This window comes from Herpailurus yagouaroundi, unplaced genomic scaffold (assembly GCF_014898765.1).
Source record: "Herpailurus yagouaroundi ecotype Mexico unplaced genomic scaffold, PumYag 139, whole genome shotgun sequence".
Taxonomy (NCBI): Eukaryota; Metazoa; Chordata; class Mammalia; order Carnivora; family Felidae; genus Herpailurus; species Herpailurus yagouaroundi.
The window spans coordinates 65,356,423-65,382,257 of NW_024412394.1; the positions used below are offsets into that span (position 1 = coordinate 65,356,423).

A 25,835-nucleotide genomic window follows, 5' to 3' on the forward strand; every position below is an offset into this window, starting at 1 on the left:
TCTGTGTAATTTAAAAGCCCACTGTCACTTTTGACTACACAGTCATCACACTGTAGGAGCTTCTGGAAGGACCGGGCTGTGGCATTAATGTCTCAACATCTGTCAAGGATACAGTTCACCATGAGGACTACAAACTGTATTTAGAACAAATCAATTCTTACTCCTTAAAATCAATGAACAGGCTTCCTCCTGCAAAAGTGCTCTGGCAAAAGCCATCACGTTTGGCCACTGCCCCTAAGTCTTGATGTATTCGTGAACCTGCTTCTTCCCACTGACCTAAAAGCTAAGGTTTAGTTTATCGCTAGTTAAGAAGCAGTTTTATTGCAACAGGAAACCACTTATTTCAGCTCAGATCTATTTCTAATGATCAGGAAAGTGCTAAGCCTTCGGCTTCCTTGATATTCACAGCATGTTTTGTGAGGTCACTAGCGCAGTTCTGGGTGTGCCGTGGACCAGCAGGACCAGCATCACCTGGGAACTTATTAGAAATGCAAATGCTTGGGCGCCATCCAGACCTGCTGCGGCAGAATCCCTGGGGATGGAGCCCACTGATCTGGTTTGACATGCCCTCTGCTGGTTCTGACTCTACCCGATGCTGATAGAATATTACCCAGATCCCTTACCAGTGCATCCAACCCCTAGCCGCTGAGGGCCAGCTAACCGCTCACGGCAGCCCTTCTGGAGCGGGCCCTTGGCCATCCTACTGGGCAAGCTACCCTTTTCCCTGGGAAACACCTCTGACAATAACCAGCCAGCCCCTCTGCCTCAGCCGGGTCTAATTACGCCAAATAACCCATATTCTAGGTCTTCCCTGTATGGGGATGAAACTGGACTGCAGTGGAGACGACACTCTTGCTCCTGGCCTTCCCTGCCCCCCCCCCCGCCCCTTCTCCTGAGGGCACACCCACAACCAATCTCTCAGGGATGCCCTCAGGCTCCGCCCCTAGAGAACCTGACCCTCGGCAATTACTTTCACAAATTCTCCCCAAATTTGCTCCCTATTACCAGAACAGGGGTCTCCACAATCGCCAGTGACTTCACACACGGCAATTCTAAAACCAGCACACCCATATCTAAGATCAAATTGGGGCTTAGAGGATGTGGGTGATAAAGGACACCACTGACTTGCATTTGTTTTTGGATCTGAATCTTTGTGTGTTGTGACCCAGGGATGCTTTAGTACCCAGGATGGTGTGGTATCGTAGGAATGGACATACGGGTTTAAACCCTGACACCGCCATCTGCCAGCTGTGTGAACTTGGGCAAGAAACATACTTCTTTCTGCTTCCTTAGCACAAAACAGATAATAACAGTGCTCAAGACACTGAGTTTTTGTGAGAATCAAATGAGATAGTATGTACACCATTCAGGGCCATACCTTTCTTAACAGGCACAATTATGGGACTTACCTCACAGGGTTTTCGAGAGGATCATAAGGTACGGTTCTTGGTGTGCCTGGCATGTGGCTTATACTCAGTGAACGTTAGGTGCCATTACAGCGAGTAGGCAGTGAATGTTCATTCCTTTCCCACCACTGGCCGGAGGGGGGTGGGGGGCGGTAACTCACTTAGAAGCTCCCTGAGCGTCGATTGCACCTCACCATTCCAGTGATCGTAATAATTTAGTGTGCAGTTCTTACCTCTGAGAACTAGATTTGGTAAGTAAGCTCCCATATATTGAAATTCTGTGACTTTTTCTTTTTGGTAGAAAACGAACATACCTACAGCCAGAATGAAAGAATTTAGTCTTCCTTCACGTCTTGCTTAAACTTGCTACTCCAGCCCCTGACCCACCCTAGCCTGCTGAGGAGGCTTACACACACACACACACACACACACACACGTCAGGATTCACAACTGAGCACACAGCGGCTGTAGGAAAAGTGTTCCAATCACAAGCCACAAATTCCTTTGTATCTTTGTGACCCCTGGGCCAAAAACGTTTCTCTGACAGCTTGAGATACTATTTTTACTACGAATATTAAAGTTAGTAATTTGTCATTAGCCAAACAGAAGAGGTGAGAGGCAACACGCATCCTTCCTTTTGTTATCAGGTAATCATATTAGTTTTGAGGAACTAAATCCCATTTGATCCAAAAAAAAAAAAAAAAAAAGTGCCGTGAAGCTCTGCTACCTTGGCAGCAGGGCTGGTCTGGCACCTGACCAGGAAAGGTATGAAAAGGTCAAATGTACCTCCCACTATGTGGCCAGGAAGTGGTTTGTGTAGAAAAGGGCTAGGACTTATTTGGCGACCTCTCATTCAGCGGTGGCCAACTGCAATCCTCTGTGGGCTACAGCCCTACAGGCAGGGTGGCAGCCCCAGAGGCTGGGATCCCCCCTGAGCGGTCACGCCCTCCCCTGGGAGGGGGGAAGACAAACCAACAAACCAACGGACACAGGTTAAGGCAGACCTGTGCCCTAAGAAAACAAGATGTTGCAAACACCATATTTTTTTCTAGTTTTATAACATTTTATATAACTCATAAAACAGTGCTTGTATAAAAATTCACACACAGTTGCTAGAGAGCATACAATTTCCAAAAATGTCCTGGGTTTTTGTTACATTCAGTTTTCTAAGGATGCACTCAAATCAATGGTAAAATGCAGACATTATGTGGTATTTCATTATCTTTGGTAAAACTATTCCCATTATTTTGTCTCCTCACAGTATTAACTCTGATATCCACTTTGTGCAGGGTCTGCTATCACTAGGATGTCAGAAAAACATTAAGGCTGGATCTACACGAGGCAAGTATTTCCAAACGGCAGGAACAGCCCCTTGGCCCCCACGTCCACCGCACGCCGCTCCCCACACAGCCAGGCAGGGTGAGAGGTCGCAGTGACTTCTCACCGGGGGTCTCAGGACCCCATCCCAATCAGACAAGAAGCAAACATTGTGGGGGGGGGGGGGGGAAAGGGGGGGAACCTGAGGCCATCTCTGTAGGAACGCAAGCGGCCATGCTGCGGTGTGTGGTCAGGCCAGTGACTCTTACCATTGAAACAGCTAATCCTTTCACCACTAAGTAGATCCCATTGGTTGGTTGATGATTGCTGCTGATGCGGCACCCCCTCCACCCAAACTTAAGGAGAAAGGAAGATTTGGGGCCAACGCTGAAGGGGGAGGGGCACACTTTTGCCCATGACACTAGACAACTTTATTCCCTGTCAAACATTTGTTGTCATGTAGACACAGCCAAAGTGAACTGAAGCAGGATTAGAACAGTACATTCATGACTACCTTCATACATTCTTTTAAAACTTACTAACAGAGAAAACGAGGGACACTACCACCTACTGTGACTGGCTATTTTACTTACCATCAGAATGTGTCCGTGCTAATTCTTTAGTTCTCCAGATACGAAGAAAAAAATAACCCCAAAACAAGTAAAAACCCATGAATTTAGATGGGGAGGGGGACGGGGTTTACCAACACATTTTATGGAAAACATTAAATTTTGAAAAAAGTTAAGTATTTTGTACTTCTATTGCTTCGTGTAAAAAACTGCCCTGGAGCCTTGGAGCCCACCTGTATGGCTGGAGAACTGAGGCCACCATACAGACAGACACCTGCAGGTGTTTCCTGGTGAGACAGTCCAGAGGGACAGGAAACGACTTCCCAGAGTGCATCCACCTCTCTTCTCTAAAAGGGACTCTAAGATTTGGGGCGGGGGTGGGGTGGGGGGGGGTGGGGTGGGGTGGGGTGGGGTGGGGTGGGGAGGAGAAGCCCTACGCAGGAAAGGTATTAAGGAAACCACCAAAATAACAGCTTCCAAAAACTGAACATGCTCTAGGCTGTAAAGAAACACATTTCATTCCTAGAACCTGTTGATTTCTCCAACGTGGGTAGATAGGACTTTGCGTTATTAATAAATGATTGTGCTTCTGAAGTTGCAGGGTCAGAGTCCACCCTCTAGAAAGCAGGGCAATTTTCGCATGGCTTGGAATCCTCTTGGACACATCCTAGAGACCAGAACAAATTCCATGGCACTCTCCAACCAACAGGGCTGGCGGGCGAGAGCGCCACCGCCATCTTTGGGTAGGGCGCGTGCACGCGCACACGCGCACGTGTGTGTTGGAGAGACTAAGGCATAGAGAAAGGCCCAAGTGAGGAGGAAAAAGTGAGTTTCCTGGATGCTCTAGTCCCTTCTTTCCAGGCACAAAGAGGCTGAGCTTGTTATTCCTATAGGCCCCCTTCATCCCACTTAAGTTGTTTCGTAGGAAGAAAATGTATGTGCACGTGTGGGTGGGTGTGGGTGTAGGTGAGAGAGTCCTTAAGTCCCTGTGCATTTCTAAATTGCAATAATTTAGGGCTGCAGTTTCAACAGAAATAATCTGTAAGTGACATTTAAAAGCGAATTTACTAAAGTTAGATCAGCAACTTTACATTGCTCAAAATCTTGTCATTAAAAAAAAAAAAAAAACAAAGCCCTCTGGGTGTAGGCAAAATTATGTCAAATAGCCACCGGGGAACTGAAGTCCTTATCGGTTGTATAAAGAAAATTCACAGATTGTTTCGATTACTTCTGCATTTTAAGGTAGCAAAACATTAAGCCACTAGGCTATTCAATCAGCAACATCCCACAAGGGTTTTAGGACTACCCTGTGTGATTCAGTTCATTTTCCGAGTTTCTGGTAGGATGTATTCAGCTTGGGTTACACTGTCTCCTTTCCCTCGTAGGGATTGGGACCCCAAAGTCAGGTAGGTAAAGGTATTGTTTTTCAGGACTTTACGTGCTGGGGAATTTCCCGATTGGTAGTCCTGGAGAGTATGCCACTGGCCCGGAGCAGTCTGGCCTTCCCAACCAGTGAGGAGAGGAGATGTCTTACTCCGAGGCCAAGTGACTGGCCAGGTGTAGGGCGGCAGAGCTCCTAGGGGGTCCGAGGGGACAACTGAGTGGACTCTGGCAAGGGACAGGGGAAGCCCCATTTGAATGACCTGTGACCTTCCAATGCCAAATATCCCCAAGAGGGCCCGAGGCCTGGGCTTGCCCTGAGGAACAAGGATGTGCTACCGACCGGAGGGGCTAACACTGAGGTGTGGTGAGACCACCAGACAGCTCCCAGAACCTGGGTGTCACACAGATACATACACGGAAAGTAAACAGCTTTGGTGAGCCCAAAGGGGCCCATCCTTAAATCAAACAAGAAGCTAAACACCCACACAGACTGTTTTCCAAGGAAATGTTTCTGCCCCTCCAAACAGCATCCTTGTGTAGAGAGGGAAGGGGGCAGTGGAAGGACACAGCTCAAATGACATTGTGTACGTGTTTCCACGTCTATCTACATTCATATCATCATCATCATCATCATCATCATCATCATCCAGTGTTCTCGTCTACAGAGAGTGAGCACGACATTCTACCCACATGGCAACTACAAACAGGCCAGGCCGCGTGAGGCCCCTTCCTCAGCACCACAGTGGAAGGGAGAACGCGACCATGGTGGGAAAGGACATCACACTATTCCATCCCTTCTACTGCCATCCAGGGGGCATCTTGATCCTTCTAAAATCAGATGTAAAAGACAAGGTCAGGAAAATTGGTCTCTGTGCCACCTGAAGCTATTATTGGCCATCATGCATGAACATGGCACTTATAAAAATTTCATAAATCTGAAACATCTTAAAAAAAAAAAAAATCCCAGCAACTGAAGTCATCTTACAGTACTTCATCTCAAATATTTAAAAGATATTTTTTCTAAGTAAAATGGCCCCCAAAGAGCCCAATGATTTTTTTTTTAAAAAAGGGTTTCTTTTTAATTAAAAAAATTTTTTGATAAAAATGGAAGATGTAAAATGTGGGCAGAGGAACAAGAGAGTTGCTAAATATGCATCTGAAATTGCAGGGGGGTGGGGGGACACAGCCCAGGAGAGGACCACTCCTGAGGCCTCTCTACTCTCACGGCTCAGCTCTCCCCAACTCCTGCGGCACCACTGGGGCACAGGACAAAAGTCGTGAGCAGGAGAGACCGAACGCAAGGCTTCTTTCCTGTGGTTGGGTGGTGTTCACGTGTGCAAATGTAGTAAGCCACTCCCCACTGACATAAGGTGCGTGTCTGTGGATACCATTCACTGCTCCAAAAGAACGCTCAGTCCCCGGGGCGCCCGTCACTTCTCCACTTTCTTGGCTTTCTTCAGGATGTCGCACTTTTTCCTGTTGGGGCGGCGGCATCGCTCGTCGATGCTGGGGATACACTCGTAGTGCCACACCTCCTCCATCTTCTCCACCGGGTAGACGGCCTCCACGTAATGCCGGATGAGCCGCAGCCGCGTCGGATCCAGCTGCTTCTTGTTGCAGGCGCCGGAGTGGTTGTACTGCAGCCGGAGGTTCTCGGCGGTGAAGAGTTCCGGAAAGAGCCTGACCAGGAGCCGGGCGGCGAAGTTGCCCACGGAGAGGCTCTGCTGCACGATCTCACGCACCTCCTTGTCCGACAGCAGGTACGGTGAAGGCACCGGGAAGTCGGGCGAGGGGACCACCAGCTCGTCCAGGGGGATCTTGCAGAAGTCCTTGCTGCTTCTCTCAGGCGGCAGCGGGGGACCCTCAAACTCCTCTCGGAACCTCTCGGGGTTGATTGCATAGCTCGCCAGGTCCCTGCACTCGGGGCCCGGCACGTGCACCTTGCGCTGCTGCTGGTAGGAGCGCCGCTGCTCCGTGTCCCGGCGCCGGCAGCGCTCGTCCAGCTTGCCCACGAACTCCAGCGTCCACACGCGATCGTTCTTGGCGCGGGGGTAGAGCAGCTGCACGTAGTGGCGGATGAGCTTGATGCGCGACGGGTCCAGCTGCTTCTTGCCCAGCGAGCCACTGCAGTTGTACTGCTTTCGCAGGTTCTCGTGCGTGAAGAGCTCGGGGAAGAGGTGCACCAGCAGGCGCGAGGCGAAGTTGCCGATGGACAGGCTGCTCTCGTAGATGCTGCGCAGCTGCTCCTTGCTGAGCAGGCAGTCGGCGCCCGGCACCTCGAAGTCGGGCTGCGGGATCTCCAGCTTGTCGAAGTCGATGGGCACCAGCCAGATCTTCTTGGAGCGCCGGCCGGGCCGCTCGCCCTCGAAGCTGTCTTCCACCTTGACCACGGAGATGTCGTCCGGCAGGCTGGAGGAGTCGTAGCAGTCGTCCCGCGCGGGCTCGCCCTCGCTGCCCCCGTCCAGCGCCAGGCCCTCGAGCTCGTCGTTGAGGCGCTGGGCGCACTGCTGCAGCCAGGCCTCCTCCTCCTGCATGTCGGGGAAATAGATCTCCGTGTAGTTGCGGATGATCTGCAGCCTCTGCGGGTCCAGCTCCTGCTTGCCGCCGTCCCCGTAGCAGCTGTACTGCTCGCCCAGCTTCCGGTGGTCGAAGAGCTCGGGGAAGAGCCGGTGGAGAAGGAAGACGGCAAACTCGCCGGGGGACGATGCTTCGTCCAGGAACTCGGTGAGGTCCTGCGTGTCCACCACGTGGTCGGAGGCGATGGTGCTGCTCCGGTCCAGGGACAGGGCCTCCTCCTGGTCCTTGTTGTCCAGGAAGTGGCCGGCATCCACCTGCTCGGCCTCAAAGAAGCCGGGGACCTGGCCGCCGGGCTGGCTGTCCTCCATCTCCCGCTGCGCCCAGAAGCGGCTGAAGAAGTCGTTCAGCTGGGGCAGACACTCGGCCTGCCACACGGCCGTGTCCTTCACCGAGGGGTAGTAGACCTCCACGTAGTTGCGGATGAGCTGCAGGTGCAGCGACTCCAGCTTCCGCTTGGCCGCGAAGCCGCAGGCACTGCAGCCGCGGGAGAAGTCCACGTCGCTGAACAGCTCAGGGAAGAGCTGCACCAGCAGGCGGCAGGCGAGGTCACCGCCCGACAGGCTCTGGTCCACGATCTGCTTGAGCTCGGCCGCCGTGAGCTGGTACTCCGGGGGCGGCTGGAACTTGGCCACCATCTCGGTGGGGCTCACCTGCTTCTTGATGCGGCTCACCTCCAGGGAGAGCAGGTCCACCTTGCTGTGCAGCTGGGACATGTTGGAGGACAGCGTGTTGAGCATGTAGAACATCTTCTGGATCAGAAAGTAGATGTTGGGGTCACCGTCGGTGGCCGCTGCGGCGCTGCCACAGTCCCGCTTCTGCGGCTCGTTCAGGAGCCGCAGCGGCGAGGGGCTGTTGCTGGAGTTTGCCTTCTCGAAGAGCTCGTACGTGTTGAGCATGTCCCCGGCGGGAGGGTTCTTCTTCTCCATGATCTTGTGCGAGATGCCATACAGAGGCTTCTTGTAAGAGGGGGTGGTCACCTCGCCGCAGGGCTCCTCCTCGCCGGGCCACGCGGAGCCCAGGTTCTTGCCCCTGCTGGCCTGCTCTCCGTTGCCCTGGCAGGGCGAGCAGTTCTCCCGGTTCCGCATGCCTGCTAGGAGCGCCTGGAAAACAAACACTGTGTTAGGGTGTTCCGGTTTACTACATGAAACCCAGGTCTCGGTCACACGGAGGTGCCAAGGTCAATCTTGGAAGCACTCGAGAAAGCACCGCCCTCGCCCCTATTCACTCTGTTGGTCTGGGAACGCACAGCTAACACAAACCTGCACCCCTGTGCCAAAAGAGCTCGCTCTTCCTGCTTCCTAAGAGAGGCTCGGCCTGGACCTGGAAGGCGTCAGCTTCCTGCAGGACTCCGGTGCTGCACTTCCTGCACACAGGGCCTGAGGGGCAACAGTGCTGCTGGGGGCGGGAGACGCCACAAGGACTAGAGAAGCCCCTGAGGTCACCTCACTGACCCGGGCCTCCGTCTGCTCTCAGGAAGGCATAAGGACTCCTGCCCACAGCAGCTCCAGAAGGCAGCGGCATGTCTTCCAGTCCACAGCCTCTAGGAGAACAGGCGTCTCCACTCCAGATGGCTCCCGAGGTGCACAGTGGTACATACGCACAGGAGAACTGGGGTCTGCTGCAACTCTACCACCGTCTGGAATGACATCTTATCTCAGACCGGAAAAGGGCTGGCCCAGAACTGTCCCGGGGCCTGTGCAACTGTGGATTCCGTGACGTGATGGGCTTGCCCAGGTTTCTAAAGTCACCGTCTCCCGTTGGTCCAGCGGCCCTTCTCAAGCAGATTGCAGGAGACGAGTAAGCCCCGATGTCTTAAGGCAGCCACCGTACATAATGAATGCCTCTCCTATGTATCTACAAGGGTACTTGCCATGTACTATCCAGCCTTGCTCAGCAAAGGACACTGAGAGAATTAAACCCTACCAAATTGATTTTCAGGGATGATTTCCTCAACTCGCCCAAGGATAGCAGGGAAACTCGTGAAGTCCACTGTTGCAGGACTCCCAGGGCAACAGTGGACTTGGGGTCTTTAAAGACCCCAAGCCTGAGTCCAGCCTCCACAGCCAGACAGCCATCACCCTGGCCATCTAAGAACCCAGAGTGCTTGCTGCTTTCACCGGTGGTCTCCCCTGCTGCCAGGCCCTGGACAGGCCAAGAGGCTTATTTACGTATATGTGGACAAGTGATTTTCAACACAGGCCCAAAGGAGATTCAGGAGAGGAAGGACAATCTTTCAGCTAACGATGCCGAACAGCTGGACATAGATATGCCAAAACAAACAAAAACTTCCAGCCTACACGCACCATGTAAAAAAATTAATTTAAAGTGGATTGTGGGTGTAAATGTAAAACCTAATTTAAAATTCTAACACTTCTAGAAGACATAAGAGAAATCCTTTATGACCTTGGTTTAGGCAAATATTTCTTGGACATGACACCACAAGCACAATCCGTAAGAGAAGAAAACTGACAACCTGGACTTCATCAAAACCACAAAAACTTTTGCTCCTTAAACGACAATATTGAAAGAAAAACAGCTCACATTGGAAGAAGTATTGTCAAGCCATCTATCTGATAAAGGAGCTTAATCCAGAATACATAAAGAACTCTCACTCAATAATGACATACAACTCAATTAATGATTTCAATAGCCACTTCGAACAACATATATAAATAGCAAATAAGCATGCAAAAAGATGCTTATTAGTAGCAGGCAAGTTAAAACCCACTCGGAGATACCTCATCACTCCTACCAAAATGGGTACAAACAAAAAGACAATACCAAGCGCTGGAAAATGTAAAGGAACTGAAGCCCTCCCATACTGCTGGTGGGGGGTATGATATGGCATAACAATTGGTAGTTTCTTAAAAAGATAAATATACATGGCCCATACGACTTGGGTATTTCATTCCTAGATATTTATTTACCAAGGGAAAAGAAAGCAGTTAATCACACAGAGATTTGTACACAAATGTTCATGGCAGCCCTATTTGTAAAGAGTCCAAAGCTGGAAACCCAAAATTTTATCAACAAGTATACAGATAAACAAACTGTGCTATATTCATAGGATGGAATACTACTCAGCAACAGAACTCATACATGTACTACTACTCATGAGGAGTCTCAAAATAATTATGCTAAAAGAAGCCAGGCAGGGGAGCCTGGGTAGCTCAGTCGGTTAACTATCTGATTCTTGATTTTGGCTCAGGTCACGGTCTCATGGTTTGTGAGCTGGAGCCCCACATAGGGCTTTATACTGACAGTGCGGAGCCTGCTTGGGATTCTCTCTCCCCTCTCTCTCTGCCCCTGCCTCGCTCGTTTGCAGTGTGTGTGCACACATGTGCGCACTCTCGCTCTCTCAAAATAAATATTTTTTTAAAAAAGAAAACAGTTAAAAAAAAAAAAAAAAGAAGCTAAACAAAAGAGGCCATGCTGTATGATTCCATTCAGAATCATGTGTTCAGGAACACAAACTTGCCTATCAATGATGACAGAAAGCAGATTAGTGGTCACCTGGGGGTGAAGGAAAGATGCAAAGTGGCACATGGAAACTTTAAGGTGTTGGAGGATTCCTGTTTATTACCTTGATCATGGTGATAGCCTCACTGGCATACACATATGTCAGAAGGTATCAAATGGTATCAAAAGGTATATATTGTGCCATTCATTGTAGTTCATTCCCAACTTAACCTGTTTTCGACAAATGTTAAACTTGACCCCCAAACTTACTGGAATACATTTTTGAGGGTTTAATCGAGCACAAGAGCTAACTGGTGAACACTGGTAGGTGTCACAGGAACACGCAGGGCCGAAGCACAAAGTGTTTGCTGTTACTGACAGATGTGTGCCCCCAGCAACTGCAGAACTGAGAAGAACAAAGGCCATCCTTTGGATGCTTCACACCCAGGGAAAAATATGGTTGGTGTAGGGCGGCCTAGGCCAGGGCTTCAGAAACTCTAATATACTTGTGAATCACCCGGGACCTTGTTACAATGCAGATTCTGGTCCCTGAACCTGCATTTCCTCTAATTTTTTTTTTAAGTTTATTTATTGTTTTAGTAATCTCTACATCCAACGTGGGGCTCGAACTCATGACCCCGAGATCAAGAGTTGCGTGCTCTTCTGACCAAGCCAGCCAGGCTCCCCTGGGCCTGCCTTTCTAACACGCTCCCAGGTACTGTTGGTCCTCTCTGAGTAGCAGAGGCCTGGAAGACCGTGTCTGCTCTCAGTTTGTCTCACCCAGGCAGATTCAACGTCATTTGTAGGACTTCAAATAACTAATGCCAGCACAAAACAGTACGTGATGTGCTTTTCTCTTGTAGCCTCAAAAGGGTAGGGAAAAGAGACAATCTTGAGAGGCTAGATTTGCAATGGCATGTGGGCAATAAATAGGTAGGTAGGTCTAAGGTGAAAAGAGAGCAATGAGGCCACATAAACATATAAAACTTTGATCCTTCTAAGCCACCCACAAGTTATATTTCATTTAAATATATGGATCTTGGGGCGCCTGGGTGGCGCAGTCGGTTAAGCGTCCGACTTCAACCAGGTCACGATCTCACCGTCCGTGAGTTCGAGCCCCGCGTCAGGCTCTGGGCTGATGGCTCGGAGCCTGGAGCCTGTTTCCGATTCTGTGTCTCCCCCTCTCTCTGCCCCTCCCCCGTTCATGCTCTGTCTCTCTCTGTCCCAAAAATAAATAAACGTTGAAAAAAAAAATTAAAAAAATAAATAAATAAATAAATAAAAATAAAATAAATAAATATATGGATCTTCTCTTGTAGATAATGGAATAATCTGACTCACATTACAGTAACTAAGATTCATTTTTTGCCTGCCTCTGTTGATAACAACAATGCAAAAGAAAAGCTACTCTACTCTGTAAGAACCTGAAGATAGAAAAATTCTTTTTTTTTTTTTAAGTTTATTTAATTTTGAGTGAGTGAGTGAGAGAGAGACAGAGAGAGAGAGGGAGGCAGAATCCGTACTGCCAGCACAGAGCCGGACTCGGAGGCTCCATCTCAAGAACCGTGAGCTCATGACCTGAGCCGAGATCAAGAGTCAGACTCTTAACTGACTGAGCCACCCAGGAGCCCCTGAAGATAGAGGAATTCTTATAAGGGTTATAATCATCCCATGGAGCTGCCCAATACTTTCTTCAAGGTTTGTTTGTATAATGTGATGAAGCGTCAAAGGCACCTGGCCTGGCCCTCCTCCTCCAACCCATGCTTCTCAGGAAGAGAGGACCAGGAGCCACTGGGGTGGGAGAAGCCTACCGTGAAGGACCTGCCGCCTGCCCCTCTCCCTGCTGGGGTCTCCTCACCAAGCTGCCCCCCATCGTCATCACACTGTATGACTGTTATATGATGGGACCATGTCATTCCTGAGTCTACCCCCACCCAGTGCCTTGCAAAATGCCTGGGACACAGAATTGCTCAATGAATGTTTGTCAGCCACAAGCACGGACGGTTAAAACAGGGCAAGGTGTTCTAAGATTCTCAAATACGTGCTTTCAAAAAAGGAGCTGTTCAGATAGGCCACTAGCTTTATGAATAACATGTCTGTAGAGAGATATAAAAGCGTGGATAAGATCTCGGCTTGCGCTGTCCTCTGTGACCTTGGCCATATCAAATGATTTTTCATGCCTCAGCTTCTAGTACCTCAGGGATAAATAATGGTATGTCTCACAGGGTAGTTATGAAGACTTAATGAGATAATGTACAGAAAGCACTGAGCCCTGTCTGAATCACAGTAAGTGCTTAATAAATATTCACTGTTAGAATATAATTATTATTAAGCAGTGATATTCCCAAACCAGAGCAGAGGTAACACAGTGGGCTTTTTATTAAACTAGTTGTAATGATTACTCTCAAGCAGTAAACAAAAGGAGGACTTTCCTATAATGCATCAGGGTTAGTCACTCATGGAAGGCACTTCTTAGAGGTCTGTTTGAGCACAGGACATCAGAGCTGAAGGTGGGGTTTGAAGCTCTTTACAGCAATTTTGCTCTGCTATCAGACAGAGAGCAAAGGATTCTGAAGGGAGGGAGGCAGGGAGGAAGCCACACACACACATCATAAACTTGGAGAAAGGAAGGGATGGAGAGGAAAGTGTTCACTCCAACACTGGAGTGGAATTGGAACTGTGGGTCATGACCCATTAGTTAAATGATGAAGTTATTTTGGTGGGTCATGACCAGCATAAGAGGGGAGAAAGATTGAGGAAAGGCAGAAGGAAAAAAAAAAAAAAGGAAGGGAGGAGGGAAAAAAAAGAAAATAGAGTAGAAAATATCAGAGTGCACTGCACATAGTAAGTAAATTTGGGAAAGTTTTGCTTTGTTTCTGTGTCTGTACATTTACATACAAATCCATGTACGTGAGTTCTGTTTCTCTACAAGGTGAATTTATTTACAACTGCACACCGCTGAAAAGCACGGCCCTAATAAATTCAAACTGCCTTATTAGCTAATTCCTGTAGGCTGTAAATTAGATTTTAGCAACTTATTCACCATTAAATTCAATTACACCAAAATAATTTTGGAAGTCCTATGGATCATGAAATTACCATGAGGTTTAACCAATATAGAGGAATTTGAGTTTCTAATGGCAATCATTAAAAAAATCATAAATACATTAGGAGTGATTTTAGAAAAAGGGTCTTTGCTTTACAAGTGATCCCACTAATACATTTAAAATAGGATTTTGGGGGCACCTGGGTGGCTCAGTTGGTTGAGCATCCAACTCTTGATTTTGGCTCAGGTGCTTAAGACTCTCCATCTCTCGTTCTCCCTCCCTCTGCTCCTCTCCCCTGCTCATACACTCTCTCTCTCTTTAATAAAAAAAATAAAGTAAGATTCTGTGCAGAGATCACCAGAAACTCACATGCCATGCAGCAAAAGTACCCACGTTCTAGAGAGAGATCTGCCGTAATTAACACCCAGTGTAGAGAGTAAGTACAAGGGAAATTTTCTGGGTGAATTGCCTGAATACCAGTAACAAATAGAAGTCATTGGACTCCCCCACATTCCTACACAGGCAGAAGGCCAAAGTGTATCAGAACTGGAAATCCCCTCTATAGCTCTCACTGTTCAGGATCATTAATAAAAATATTGCAGTTTCTACTAAGCATGTTAGAAACACTGCCATCAGTAGAAACATTTTTGGCTAACTTGCCTGAATAAAAAAATTAAGTTAGAGTCCCAGTAGAGGGCAACATTCCTCCCTCCCAGGGACCTTAAATACACAATTCAACACAAAACACAACACAAGCACTAAAGAGAAGGTTCTTAGATATCCCCACACTGGTGTCCTGTCAGCTCAGTGTCCCAATTAATTCCACGAATGCTGCCAAGGCGACAACGGGCTGGCCGCATTTGCCGCTGATGATAAAATCTCTGCTCAGCTGTCTAGGAGTATCAAGAAATCTTTAAATCTGTGCTACTTGGCACTGGGTGTCTAGAGCTGACACGTCCCCAATTCTCTGAGGCTCATCTTCCAGCCATATGGGAACTCTGTGCGCAGTTCGGCTTGGCAGTGCCAGCATCTCCTGGATGCGGTCGGGGCATTTCATTCCACGGCTAATACCCTCAGACTCCAGCGGGAAGGCCCAAATCCCTTGCTGGAGGATATGAGCAAAAACAGGTTGATATTGGGCTCCAAGAGAGCATTAAGTAGACCATGTAGGGGAGATTCCACGTGTCCGTGTCCAGCTACACCCCGGGGATTGGGTCACCGTAGAAATCCTTCAAGCATTAAACTTCTTCCCCATATGACTCCGAATCCAAAGGCCATCACTGAATTCAGGTTGACAAATGATGAGTGGCCAAACGGTGCCCAGAGAGTCAGCAAACTGGAACACCAAGAAAGCAGCACGCCTTCCAGAGAGTAGAGAATCAATATGGCATCAAGGGTAGACCATGTGAATCAACTCCTAGGGGGCCAGGCATGAATAACCAAGGCAGAGGTGGAGCTTACCTTTTTCATTTTCAACAGAACTTTTCTCTTCATCATCACCATCACCATTAAATGACCAGATACCATGAAGTCATAAGGTCTGGCAGACCTCTCTGCCACACAGAGCCAGTCAGCAAAGAGCACTGAGTACCCAGCATCCGGCAGGCACCATGCAAGGCTCTGGGGACACAGGAAACAAGCTAGACAGTCTCTGACCTCATGGCTTTTACCCTTCGGGTCATCCTTATACTGTTAGCGGATAAAGAAATTGCTGTGATGCCTGAAGAAATAAGAACCTGGGAGATGAGGCAATCACAATGGAGAAGAGACAGGCCAGGGGGGTGGCAAACTGTCAGGGCAGGTCATTTTCAAAGGCTTCTCACAACATCTTACAAATACCCCACAGCCCCTTAACTGTGACGTTCAACTGCACAGGTCCAAATCAAGCAGGCTTGAGGGCACTGACTTCTCGGAGCCTCGTTAAAATGGGAATGCACGGTACCTATCTGCGACGGGTGCTGCAGAAATGACTTTGAATCTCCAGCTGGTACCACAGTCTCCACCACTCAGGAGGTAAGCGGCAAATGTGCACTGAATGAAATGACGTTTCCATTCTCCGATTGAAAAACAAAACGCAGTGGCGCTTTAGAATTAAAAACAAACAAAGAAACAAAAACCCGCAGCAGAACAAAGCTAACGCCTGCCTGGCATACAGCGCTTGAATATCACCCCCACTTCCGTGAACAAAAGGATGATTACCAATAAAAATGTTGGCTACTCACCTCCCACATCTGCTGTATTTGGCTATGAAGCCTTTTCCAGCGGAGGTGCCAAATAAGTCTTTATACAGTCTTTTGTTAGGTTTTTTGAGGGAGGTTTTACATTTCTTCTAAGTACTGTACTAAATGTCACTTACGAGTCATCAGCACTGACGGGAGTCTGGATGTGACGTACCTCTGGCACCAGGGCTACCGCTCAAATCCTACCCCCCACCCTTCGTCCTCCTCCCTTCTTTGAGGTTGGGGGACAAGATGGAAGGTGGTCTATGTTCTGACTTGGATGGTGTTCAGAATCAAGGGTGCTCAGCCTGGGGTGTCCTAAAGGATGTCAGATGGTCTCCCTTGGCAATGCTGTGCCATTTTCGTTCCGATAAATGTGAAGGGAGGCAGAGGAAGACTGACCACAAGGGATGGGAGCTGGAGATGGGTGTTGGGAGGCAGTAAATATACAGTTCTGAAGGCTGACACGGGACAAGCCCTGCGCTGGGCTCGCTCACACATAAGAAACCAATGAGATGAGCAGTATTATGCCTCATCACCATGGGGGACCCTGAGATGTGGGAGGTCACGTAATTGACCAAAGGCCACAGCGAACTCTCCCCGTCTGACTCCCGAGTTAACTATTTACTGTTCCTACGGGCCGGATCAGAGAAGGTGGGGCTCGCCTCCCAGACGCAGGGAGTGCGTCTAATCAGTCCTGGTATTTCATACCAGGAACAAGCCTGCCCCACTGGCATCTTGGCACTTTAACTTCTATGCCTGAGTTGACTCATCTGTCTAGTAGAGCTAGTAAATTCTGTCATCACTGGCCTGTCATTTGGATTAAATAATGAATGGTGTATTTGTCAAGTGGGCACTCAGTAACTGTTCAACTTCCTTTCCACTTTTTTGGATTATCGCTTGTTTTGGCCTCCTGGCTCCTCTTGCCTCACTCGGTGGTAAAAAAAAAAAAAAAAGCTGCATTTACTCCCCCCAGCAGCGATGACACTGTAAGCAGCGATGACATATGTAAGGAGGATCAGAGAAGGGGTGCCTGGGTGGCTCAGTCAGTTGAGTGTCCAACTTCGGTTCAGGTCATGATGTCACAGTTCGTGGGTTCGAGCCCCGCGTCGGGCTCTGTGCTGACAGCTCAGAGCCTGGAGCCTGCTTCAGATTCTGTGTCTCCCTCTCTCTCTGCCCCTCCCCTGCTTACGCTTTCTCTCTCAAAAATAAATAAACATTAAAAAAAAAATAAAAGAAGGATCAGAGAAAATTCAGGGGGAGAAGCATAAGCATTATTCACTCTGAACTAGGACTAGTGCCATTTTGAAAAATCAACATATGCTATAATTTCATAAAACTGATAGATTGTTTCAAATTCCCAAAGGTTCTAGGGCTATTGATTTACTGACACATCAACTTACACAGACTTTTAAAAGGAAATACAGAATTCAAATGACACATTTCTGCAAGGAGCTCAAGAATTTCAAAAGGTTTATACCTACATATATTCTTTTTACAGAATAGGAAAGCGTGCACGGGTATCAGCCTCATCTTATGCACAGTAAGGAGAAGAAACAAAACTAGTAAAACACCCAAATAAAATCCAGGACTTAACAGGTCTTTTCCAATCTAAAATCTAACACGTCAGAACTGCACGCTATATCCAATCTATTGAAAAGTAAACATATATGCCCAATTAGGATATGTAAATTGAACAAGTCATATTAGAAATATTCAAATACATTTTGGTTCCCTTTTCTCCAAACATGTCTGAATTTGGGGTGATGCCCAAAGCCCCATTGGAAGCCTGCTGCCTCGCCAAAGCGAGAGGCATCTGAAACCTTCACATCGTTCGTGTGATGTCCAGGGAGGCCCCCCCCCCCACCATGAACCTCGATGGAGTCGCAGCCCAACGCCAAACCTTTTCTGACTTGCTTCACACACTAAGGATTCAACTAAAATACGGATCCTAAGAACCTTCTCCCTCCCTCTCTGCCCCCAAGAATTCGCAGACGCGCCCTGCTTCTCTGTGATGCCGCTCCAACAAAACTGGACGAAAGGATAAAGACTGACTCCACTTGTGCACGGAGACAACGGGACGACCTCGGACTGCCCATAAGGCCACAACCCAACCTACACATGGTCAGAATTCCTTCCTGTTGTGAGCGCTTGTTGTTCCTTACTGGACTGAACTTTTCTAAAAACGGTCACAACACTTCCCCCGTCCCTGTGAGTTTGCTGTGCCTACCGTCAGAAGTGGAGTCTACACTTACACCCTTGTGTCTCGACTGGCCCACGGGACTTTCTGGCCAGTGGGATACTAGCATTCCTGGCAATGCAACCCGAGGTGTGAAAAGTGTCTGTGCTTCAGAGCTTGGCCTCTCTTGCTCCTGGGAACTCTTCCACACCACGTGCACAAGCCGGGACTAGCCTCCCAGCGGGTGGGACTGTGCAGAAATGGAAGCTGCAGCAGGTGCAACCAGCCCTGCGGCCTTGAGGAAAGGGGGCGGGGGGTGAGGCCATCCCGGGCCACCTAGCCCCCCATCAGGTCAAACCAACTCAGAACCCCCAGCTGACCCACAGAACTGTGAACAAATACGGTGGTGGTGATTTTAACCTGCTACGATTTAAGGTGGTTTGTCACAAGGCAAGAGTGAACCAATACACTCAACTTTGTGTGTCATTTCTCGAACTCTGCCTTTACTGGCAAACTTGAAGTTGTCTACAGAATTGATCATAAGCAGAGATGTAGTGTGACCCACAGAAGGAAGCGTCTTCGGCAGTTCCTTTAGGAATTGAACATAGTGCTTCTCAAACTTCTCGACACTTGCAGGACAACCTCTGGGCATCTAACCCACACGGAATCGCTCACAGAGGGTACTAGCTTTATGCATACGGAACGGTCCCTGCGGCACTACTCGTAAAAACAAGGAAGTAGAAAACACCTATCTAGCAATCATTAGGGGAAAGGATAACAAATTACAGTGTAAAATACAACAGAAGAAAAAATGGTTACATGTTTCTCTAACAAGCTATGCTACTAACCATCTTACTACTGCTTCCACTCGCCCAGCACGGATCTCAGCAGTTAGGAGTCTGAGATTTCATCCTCAATCATTACGTACTCCTGGAAACTGCCATCCACACACGGAGCTTTCCCCCAGAGTCACAAGGCATGCAATAAATGATGGATTTGGGCAGCCAGAGTCAAAGGAGGGATATCTAGATTAATCCTTTATTATTAATTATATATGTATTATATTATATTATATATAATTTAATAATAATTAAATATATATATTATAATATATGTTATATATAATTTATATATATATCATGTATATTATATATAATTTAATAATATATTAGTATATTATATATATATTAAAAATGCTCACATAGGAGTGCCTGATCTCGACTCAGGTCATGACCTCACGGTTCATGAATTCGAGCCCCACGTCGGGCTATGCACTGACAGTGAGGAGCCTGCTTGGAATTCTCTCTCTCCCTCTCTCTCTGCTCCTCCCCTGCTTGTGCTCTTTCTTTCTTTCTCTCTGTCTTTCAAAATAAATAAATAAACTCAAAAAAAAAAAAAAAAGCTCATACAGGTATAAAAAAATCTCAACTAATCTCAACTTTTTTTCAGGGCATGATAGATTTTTAAAAATTTATTGTTGGAATATTATTCATGATAGTCAAAAAGGGGAAACAATCCAAATGTCCATCAAGTGCTAAATGGATAAACAAAATGTGGTACATCCACAAGGGGGTATTATTTGGCCATAAAAAGGAGTGAAGAATTCATATATGCTACAGCATGGATGAACCTTGAAAACATGCTAAGTAAAAGAAGCCACACAAAAGGTCACATATTCTATGATTCCATTTACATGAAATGCCCAGAACAGACAACCCTCTAGAGACAGAATGTAGATGAGTGGTTCTCAGGTGCTCGAGGAGGGGAAAGGGAAGGGACTGGTACAGAGGTTCTTTGTGGGGTGATGAAAATATTCTAAACTTATTATAGTAAGAGCTGTACCACACTGTGAATATACACAAAAAAACCCACTGAATTGTACAATTTAAATTGGTGAATTGCATAGTATGTGAATTATAGCCCTATAAAGCGGTTTTGGGCGGGGCCGCGGGGTGCAAATAAATAAATAAATAAATGTCTCATTCAGTGATCCATGATGTGGAGTGCAGGGTGGTATTCATTATAACATAAGCATTTACATTTAAATGCTGGGGAAAATCTTACTCTCATTGTTTTTGCTAATTATAGAAAAGGATAGTTTTTACTTATTGAAAATTCACTAAATCTCTACAATCCATACATTTCCAATTTATTTGGATTTGCCCTCACATCTAATAGAGCAAAATTAAAACAAAACAGTAACAACCCAAAGAGTCCCAGGCTGATGCCCCATGGTGTTCTGGCTAACGATAATAGGCTTTGAAAACGTGGGCTCTTTGGGACAGACATGCAGAACTTGAAATGACTATTTGGGTCCCCCAAAGAGAGAGAGAGAGGAAGAGAGAAGAGAGAAGAGAGAGAGAGAGAGAGAGAGAGAGAGAGAGAGAGAGAGAGAGACTGTGTGTGTGTGTGTGTGTGCATGTGTGTGTGTGTGTGTGTGTGTCTCCGTGTGTCTAGGTTGGAGAGCTTGGGAAAATGTCTAAGAATTTAAGGTATACTGTGCCAGTCCACGGGGAGGCACGGAGGTGAGGTGTCCTGGGCCAGACCCCTGATCTCGCAAAGCTGCTTCTCTCTCCTCAGTCTTAAGTATTCTGTGTATGTGTCTTGTCTCCCACCCAGACTATAGACTGCTAGAGGGGGCCACCATGGCCAGTTTTATTTTCTCTCTCTCTCTTAGAATCTAGCCAAGTTCAATCTAACCAGCAGGTGATTTAAAAAAAAAAAGCAAATTCAGGGGCGCCTGGGTGGCTCAGTTGGTTAGGCATCCGATTTCAGCTCAGGTCATGATCTCATGGTCTGTGGGTTCGAGCCTCATGTCGGACTCTGTGCTGACAGCTCGGAGCCTGGAGCCTGGAGCCTGCTTTGGATTCTGTGTCTCCCTCTCTCTCAAAAATAAACAAACATTAAAAAAAAAAAATCTTTAAATAAAAAAAAATAAATAAAGCAAATTCATAAAATTATAGTTTAGCGGGTAACAGGCATGTCACAAAAGAATTCTCTTCACAAAAAGATTCACCAGACACGTGCTCCTAACATAAAAGATCGGTTTGGCTTAGGAAAAAACCTCCCAACCCTCAACTTTTCAAGGAATCTGTGTGCAGTGTATACTATGTAAAATGTGGTAGGCTTTAATGAACAGTCCTTGCTGTCAAGTGCTTATTTTCCCTGTAGAGCAAAGCAAAACAAAGAACTCAAAAGCAGGTGCATTGTGGAGACTCCCCTAGCCCCGTAAGGAATCCAGATGTAGGTAAGAATTGTAGTCGGAGAAGTCACCTTCTAGAAACCTAAGCCATCGAGGGGACAGCTGAGACGAAAGCCTTCTCACGCCCAGGCATTCAGCAGCTGCCTGGACGCTCACGAGGAGAGAGACAGAGCATCTAGTCAGAGGGTCAGAGCCCAAGCGAACAGCGGAAGGAGCTGGGCCCTCACCTCGGGAATCAGCCGCCGCCTCTTCACGCTGGGGACAGAGTCAGGCTGGCCATCGCAGCCCGGGGGCTTTCGCTTGCTGGAATCCTGGAGGGCAGGGAAGACGCTGTCCAGAGGGTGCTTCTCGGAAGACCTGGAACTCACTGAGCAGTCCAGGGCAGCATCTTCGGCCTCTGTCTCCACTTTCACTGTGTTATTTTTTAGAACTGTGGCAGAGAAGAAATAGGGCTCAGTGGGAAAGACCACTGGGCCGCTGGGAGATTAGCAGGGTTCCCTGAGCGGCAGGGTGTTTGCGGGGTGCCCTCTGACACTAGCACTCACGTAAGAAAGTCTAGTCACAGTAAAACTGCGCCTTCCAACCTAGCAGTTTTTATCTTACCACATTAGTGCTATACAATAAAATCACGATCCGAGAACATTTTGTTCAAAACTGGTTCTAAGGTCCTTTTTGGGGGGAAAGAGCCGAGACGGAGAGAAAGAAACAAATACTATCTTTTAAATGATACTTTAAAAAAAGTAATTCTGGAAAGATACATACGATACTTAGAGCAGGTGTACGGGCAGAGGGGGATAAGCAGGCGTGGGAGGAGACTTTCCACGGATTTTTCATTATGTATCTTTTTATATTTTGAACCATTTGAGTGTATGACCTAATAAAAAATATTAAAATTAAAAATATGTTTTAAAAAGAAGCTTTTTTTTTTACCTTCTTCTACATCTTCACTGAATTCAGCTGAGTTCATCTTCTATTCCACTAAATGAAAAGACAAAGACAAAGCCTTGATTTATTTCTTAATTTTCCGTCCCCATGAGAAATTCCCTTACCCTCCCAACCTGGCTCTGGGTAATGGAGGGTTAAGCCGAAACTGTTCCTCAACATCATGGAATGCATCCTCTTAGTGTTGTCCGCAGCTGCTCAGAAACAGCCAGGCCTTCTGAACACCCTCTGCGAGCACGTCCCCCAAACTGCATGTCGGCAGAATGCGTCTTAAAGCACGAGTTTTGCTTTAAGGGGCAGTGTTGTTTGAGAAAAGCAGGTCTTAAAAAAGACCTCAGTTCGGATGATCTCCTATTGGTCCCTGCTTTATCAATTCCAGCCACAGACTGCAAAGACCAAGACGCAGGCCATGGCTCCTCTGGGCACGAGTGGGTCTTAGACTCCAGGTGGTGCAGAAAGACCCGTGCTGCCCATGGTGCAGTCATCAGTCACACGGCCACCGAGGACTGGAAATGTGGCTAGTCGAAATGAAGACGTCCATAAGGGTAAAGTACACACTGGATTTCAAAGACTTAGCACAGCAAAAAAACAGTGTAAAATATCTAATAATTTTTTATGTCGATTACACGGCGAAGTGATGTCAGCTATCTTAAAATTAATTTCACCTTTTCTTTTAATGTAGCTACTCGAAAATTTTAAATCACACGTGTGGCCTGCATTCTATTCTTGTTGGATGGTGTTAGTCTAGCCCTTCCTTCCAAAGCAACAAGAAGAGGCAGTGTGGGTTTCTGAAGTTCTTGAGCTCCACATAATCTGCTCCAAACCTTTCTTTTTCCTGATGAGGGAGCAAGGCAGGAGGGGGCGGGGGGGGGGCACAGAAGAGCGAGGGGGACTGTATGGGCTGCCAGGTTTGGTGCAGAGCCCCCGACTCCCACTGCCCCGGCCAGAATGGAATGGACACCATGATTAAAAGCACCATTAATCTTTGAGATTCCCCGAACTACCCTAAATTACATAACAACATCCGCAAATAGCATAAGGTGTGAATGAGGGAGCAGCGTTACAAAAGAATACACATGAGAGCCTTTACTGTTGACACCGAGGAGTTGTGGTTCCCACAATTGATTAGGCTGCCTACAAACACGGAGTTCCCATTTTGGTTAAACATCAGAGGAGAGGAGAACTAAGAAGTATCTTTTCAGAAATTTCTAGAAGGAAGAGGGATGCCATCTACAAAGTCCGGTACACTATTCACCAAATAGCCACAGAATGGTGTGTGGTCCTCTGTTTTAGATGGGGGAAAGGGGGAGGGGAGGAGGTGTGCAAGAGACAGAGTCTAGGTCATCTATGCACACAGTAACAACTTCGAAATCCACTAATAATAGCAACACACATACAGTGCCTACGATGTGATGTGCTATCCTCAGAGCGCCACGAAAACTTTGACTTTCTTTTATGAAAGAAGAGGGATTCTTTCCATCACTATTTTATGAATTTTCAGAGACACGAGTAAGAAAATATGAGATTTATTTGAAACTGAATTTACACTGAAAATACTTCCCATTCACCGATCTACTATCTGAAAAACATAACACACAAGATGATATTGAGGGAAAATAAGAAGTCAAATTCAAGGGTCAGAGAGCTGTTTTACCAGAGGTGAATTTTGGCCAATGCAATTTCCATTCTATTGCAAGGAAAAAAACCCCACATCTGACAACATCACCCCACTGGCAGGGGGTGGGGAGTGGCAAGGGGGGGCACCGGCAGGTAGGTGAACATCAGTAGTCTGAGGTGGGGAAGGTGGCCAATGCCAGGGGGAAGTTCAAGCCTCCCGACCCCCAGCCCAGGCAGGGGGCTTCATAACGAAGTGTACTCCAGGCCTCATGCAACTGCCTTGGAAACCCTGCCACACGGTCACAGAACGCAGTCCCTGAAATCAAGAGCACAGGGGAGAAGCAGCAGAATAGATGGGCAGAACTGAGCGAAGGTTGTCGGAGAGGGCACAGTGTACAAAACAAATTAGTCTCTGGGGAGGAGAGGTGGGAAAGGGAGGAGAAGGTGGATGGCTTATTTGGGGAAAGAAAAACCACAAAGGCTCGGCTAAGGAGAAAGCATTAAAGGACAAGCAAATCCTAGAAGAAAACAGGTGTCGGAGAAGAAACACAGCAGACAGAAAGAACCACAGTGCACAGCAAGGGCAGCATGGTTATCTAGTATTTTATCTGCCCAACTGTGTTCTTCCAGGGAGCAGCAGGGAGCCGAGGAGGAGGCACTGCGGCAGTCTGGGGCCGAGCGCACCGGCCCAGCAGGCCCGCGGCGCAGTGCCGGGCGCATACTCTGCAGGGACTGGGGGGCTCGGTGGACAGCAAGGGTATTTTCTGAATCGCACCATGGGACACTACATACAGCAGGCGACGCAGCACCTGAATTCTGAGCAGCCCAAGTCAAAAAATGGTGCAGTCAGAGCACACACCTGAGCTCTGTGGGTGGGCAGAAAGCCAGAGGGAGAGCTGGGAAGGCTCCCAGTGGCCGGCTTCCCCGGCATTCAAGACACCGGAGGGCATCTGCTTTTGTGTGCGTTTCTACACCAGTGACAGATGCTAGGCTAGCACAGAAGTAACCCAGGCCACAGCACGGTGGGCCCCTTCCCTCCCAGCCAGCAAAGCAGCCCCGCTCCTTGGGAAGCTGGGAGATTTCCTGTTGGCGAGGCCTGGAGAACCCACAACTGCATCTGATTTCATGGCAGGGGCAGAAGTGAGGGTCCCCAGTAACACCCGCGGCCCACAAACCACGGGCCAGGTACACCAGCCACTTTCACCTCACCTGGAGCTATTTTATTCCCAATTTTACCAATAAAGAAAGCGATACGGGGCACCTGGGTGGCTCAGTTGGTTAAGCATCTGACTTCGGCTCAGGTCACGATCTTACAGTTCATGAGTTCGAGCCCCACATCGGGCTTTGCGCTGACAGCTCAGACCCTGGAGCCTGCTTCGGACTCTGTCTCTCAATCTCTCTCTCTCTCTCTGTCCCTCCTCCGCTCACATTCTCTCTCTCTCCTCTCTCTCAAAAATAAACATTAAAAAAAATTTAAAAAAGAAAAAGAAACCGAGGGCATTTACCTTAAATATAAACAATTCATTTGTCAACTGTACCCCAATGAAGATAGAAAAGAATATTTTTATAATATCATTTTATGGAAACAAAATATTTGAATATCGAAAGGGAGGAAGAAGGGAACAGAGGGCAGGTAACTTGCCCAGTGTCACACAGCCGCTAAGGAGTAGAAGTAGGATTCAAACCTAGTCTATGTGTATCTCTGGTCAGCCACCCACAGAGGAAATCACAGAAGCCTCCTCCTTCTATTAACGTTCTTCTGAAGAACACAGGGGCCAGTTTCCAGCCTTGGACCCTTCTGTCCCACAGCCACTGGAGCAGCCAAATCTCCTTTCCTCCGCATGTAGCTACTTGGAAAACCAGTCTATTCCATGCCTATAAGACTCTACTCCACAGTACAATAGAGATTCTACAAGAC

At 47.6% G+C, this 25,835-nt stretch overlaps 2 protein-coding genes across 6 annotated transcripts in view; one reads left to right on the forward strand and one right to left on the reverse strand.

Annotated features, from left to right (window-relative positions):
* Nucleotides 1-3,468, forward strand: part of MTRES1 (mitochondrial transcription rescue factor 1) — a 24,885-nt gene extending 21,417 nt beyond the window's left edge. For all 5 annotated transcript variants that reach the window (XM_040474300.1, XM_040474303.1, XM_040474298.1 and 2 more), the window contains one exon: nt 2,696-3,468. In XM_040474300.1, coding sequence (XP_040330234.1) covers nt 2,696-2,730 — 35 coding nt within the window. In that variant the 3' untranslated portion in view covers nt 2,731-3,468. The remainder of the gene's footprint in view (nt 1-2,695) is intronic.
* BEND3 (BEN domain containing 3) lies at nt 2,446-25,211 on the reverse strand. The gene is made up of 3 exons (XM_040474297.1): nt 22,289-25,211; nt 21,586-21,788; nt 2,446-8,352 (listed from the first exon to the last, which is right to left on the reverse strand). Exons 1-3 carry the CDS (start codon nt 22,323-22,325, stop codon nt 6,106-6,108), a joined length of 2,487 nt encoding a protein of 828 aa, XP_040330231.1. The 5' UTR covers nt 22,326-25,211; the 3' UTR covers nt 2,446-6,105.
* Nucleotides 25,212-25,835: the final 624 nt, after the last annotated feature.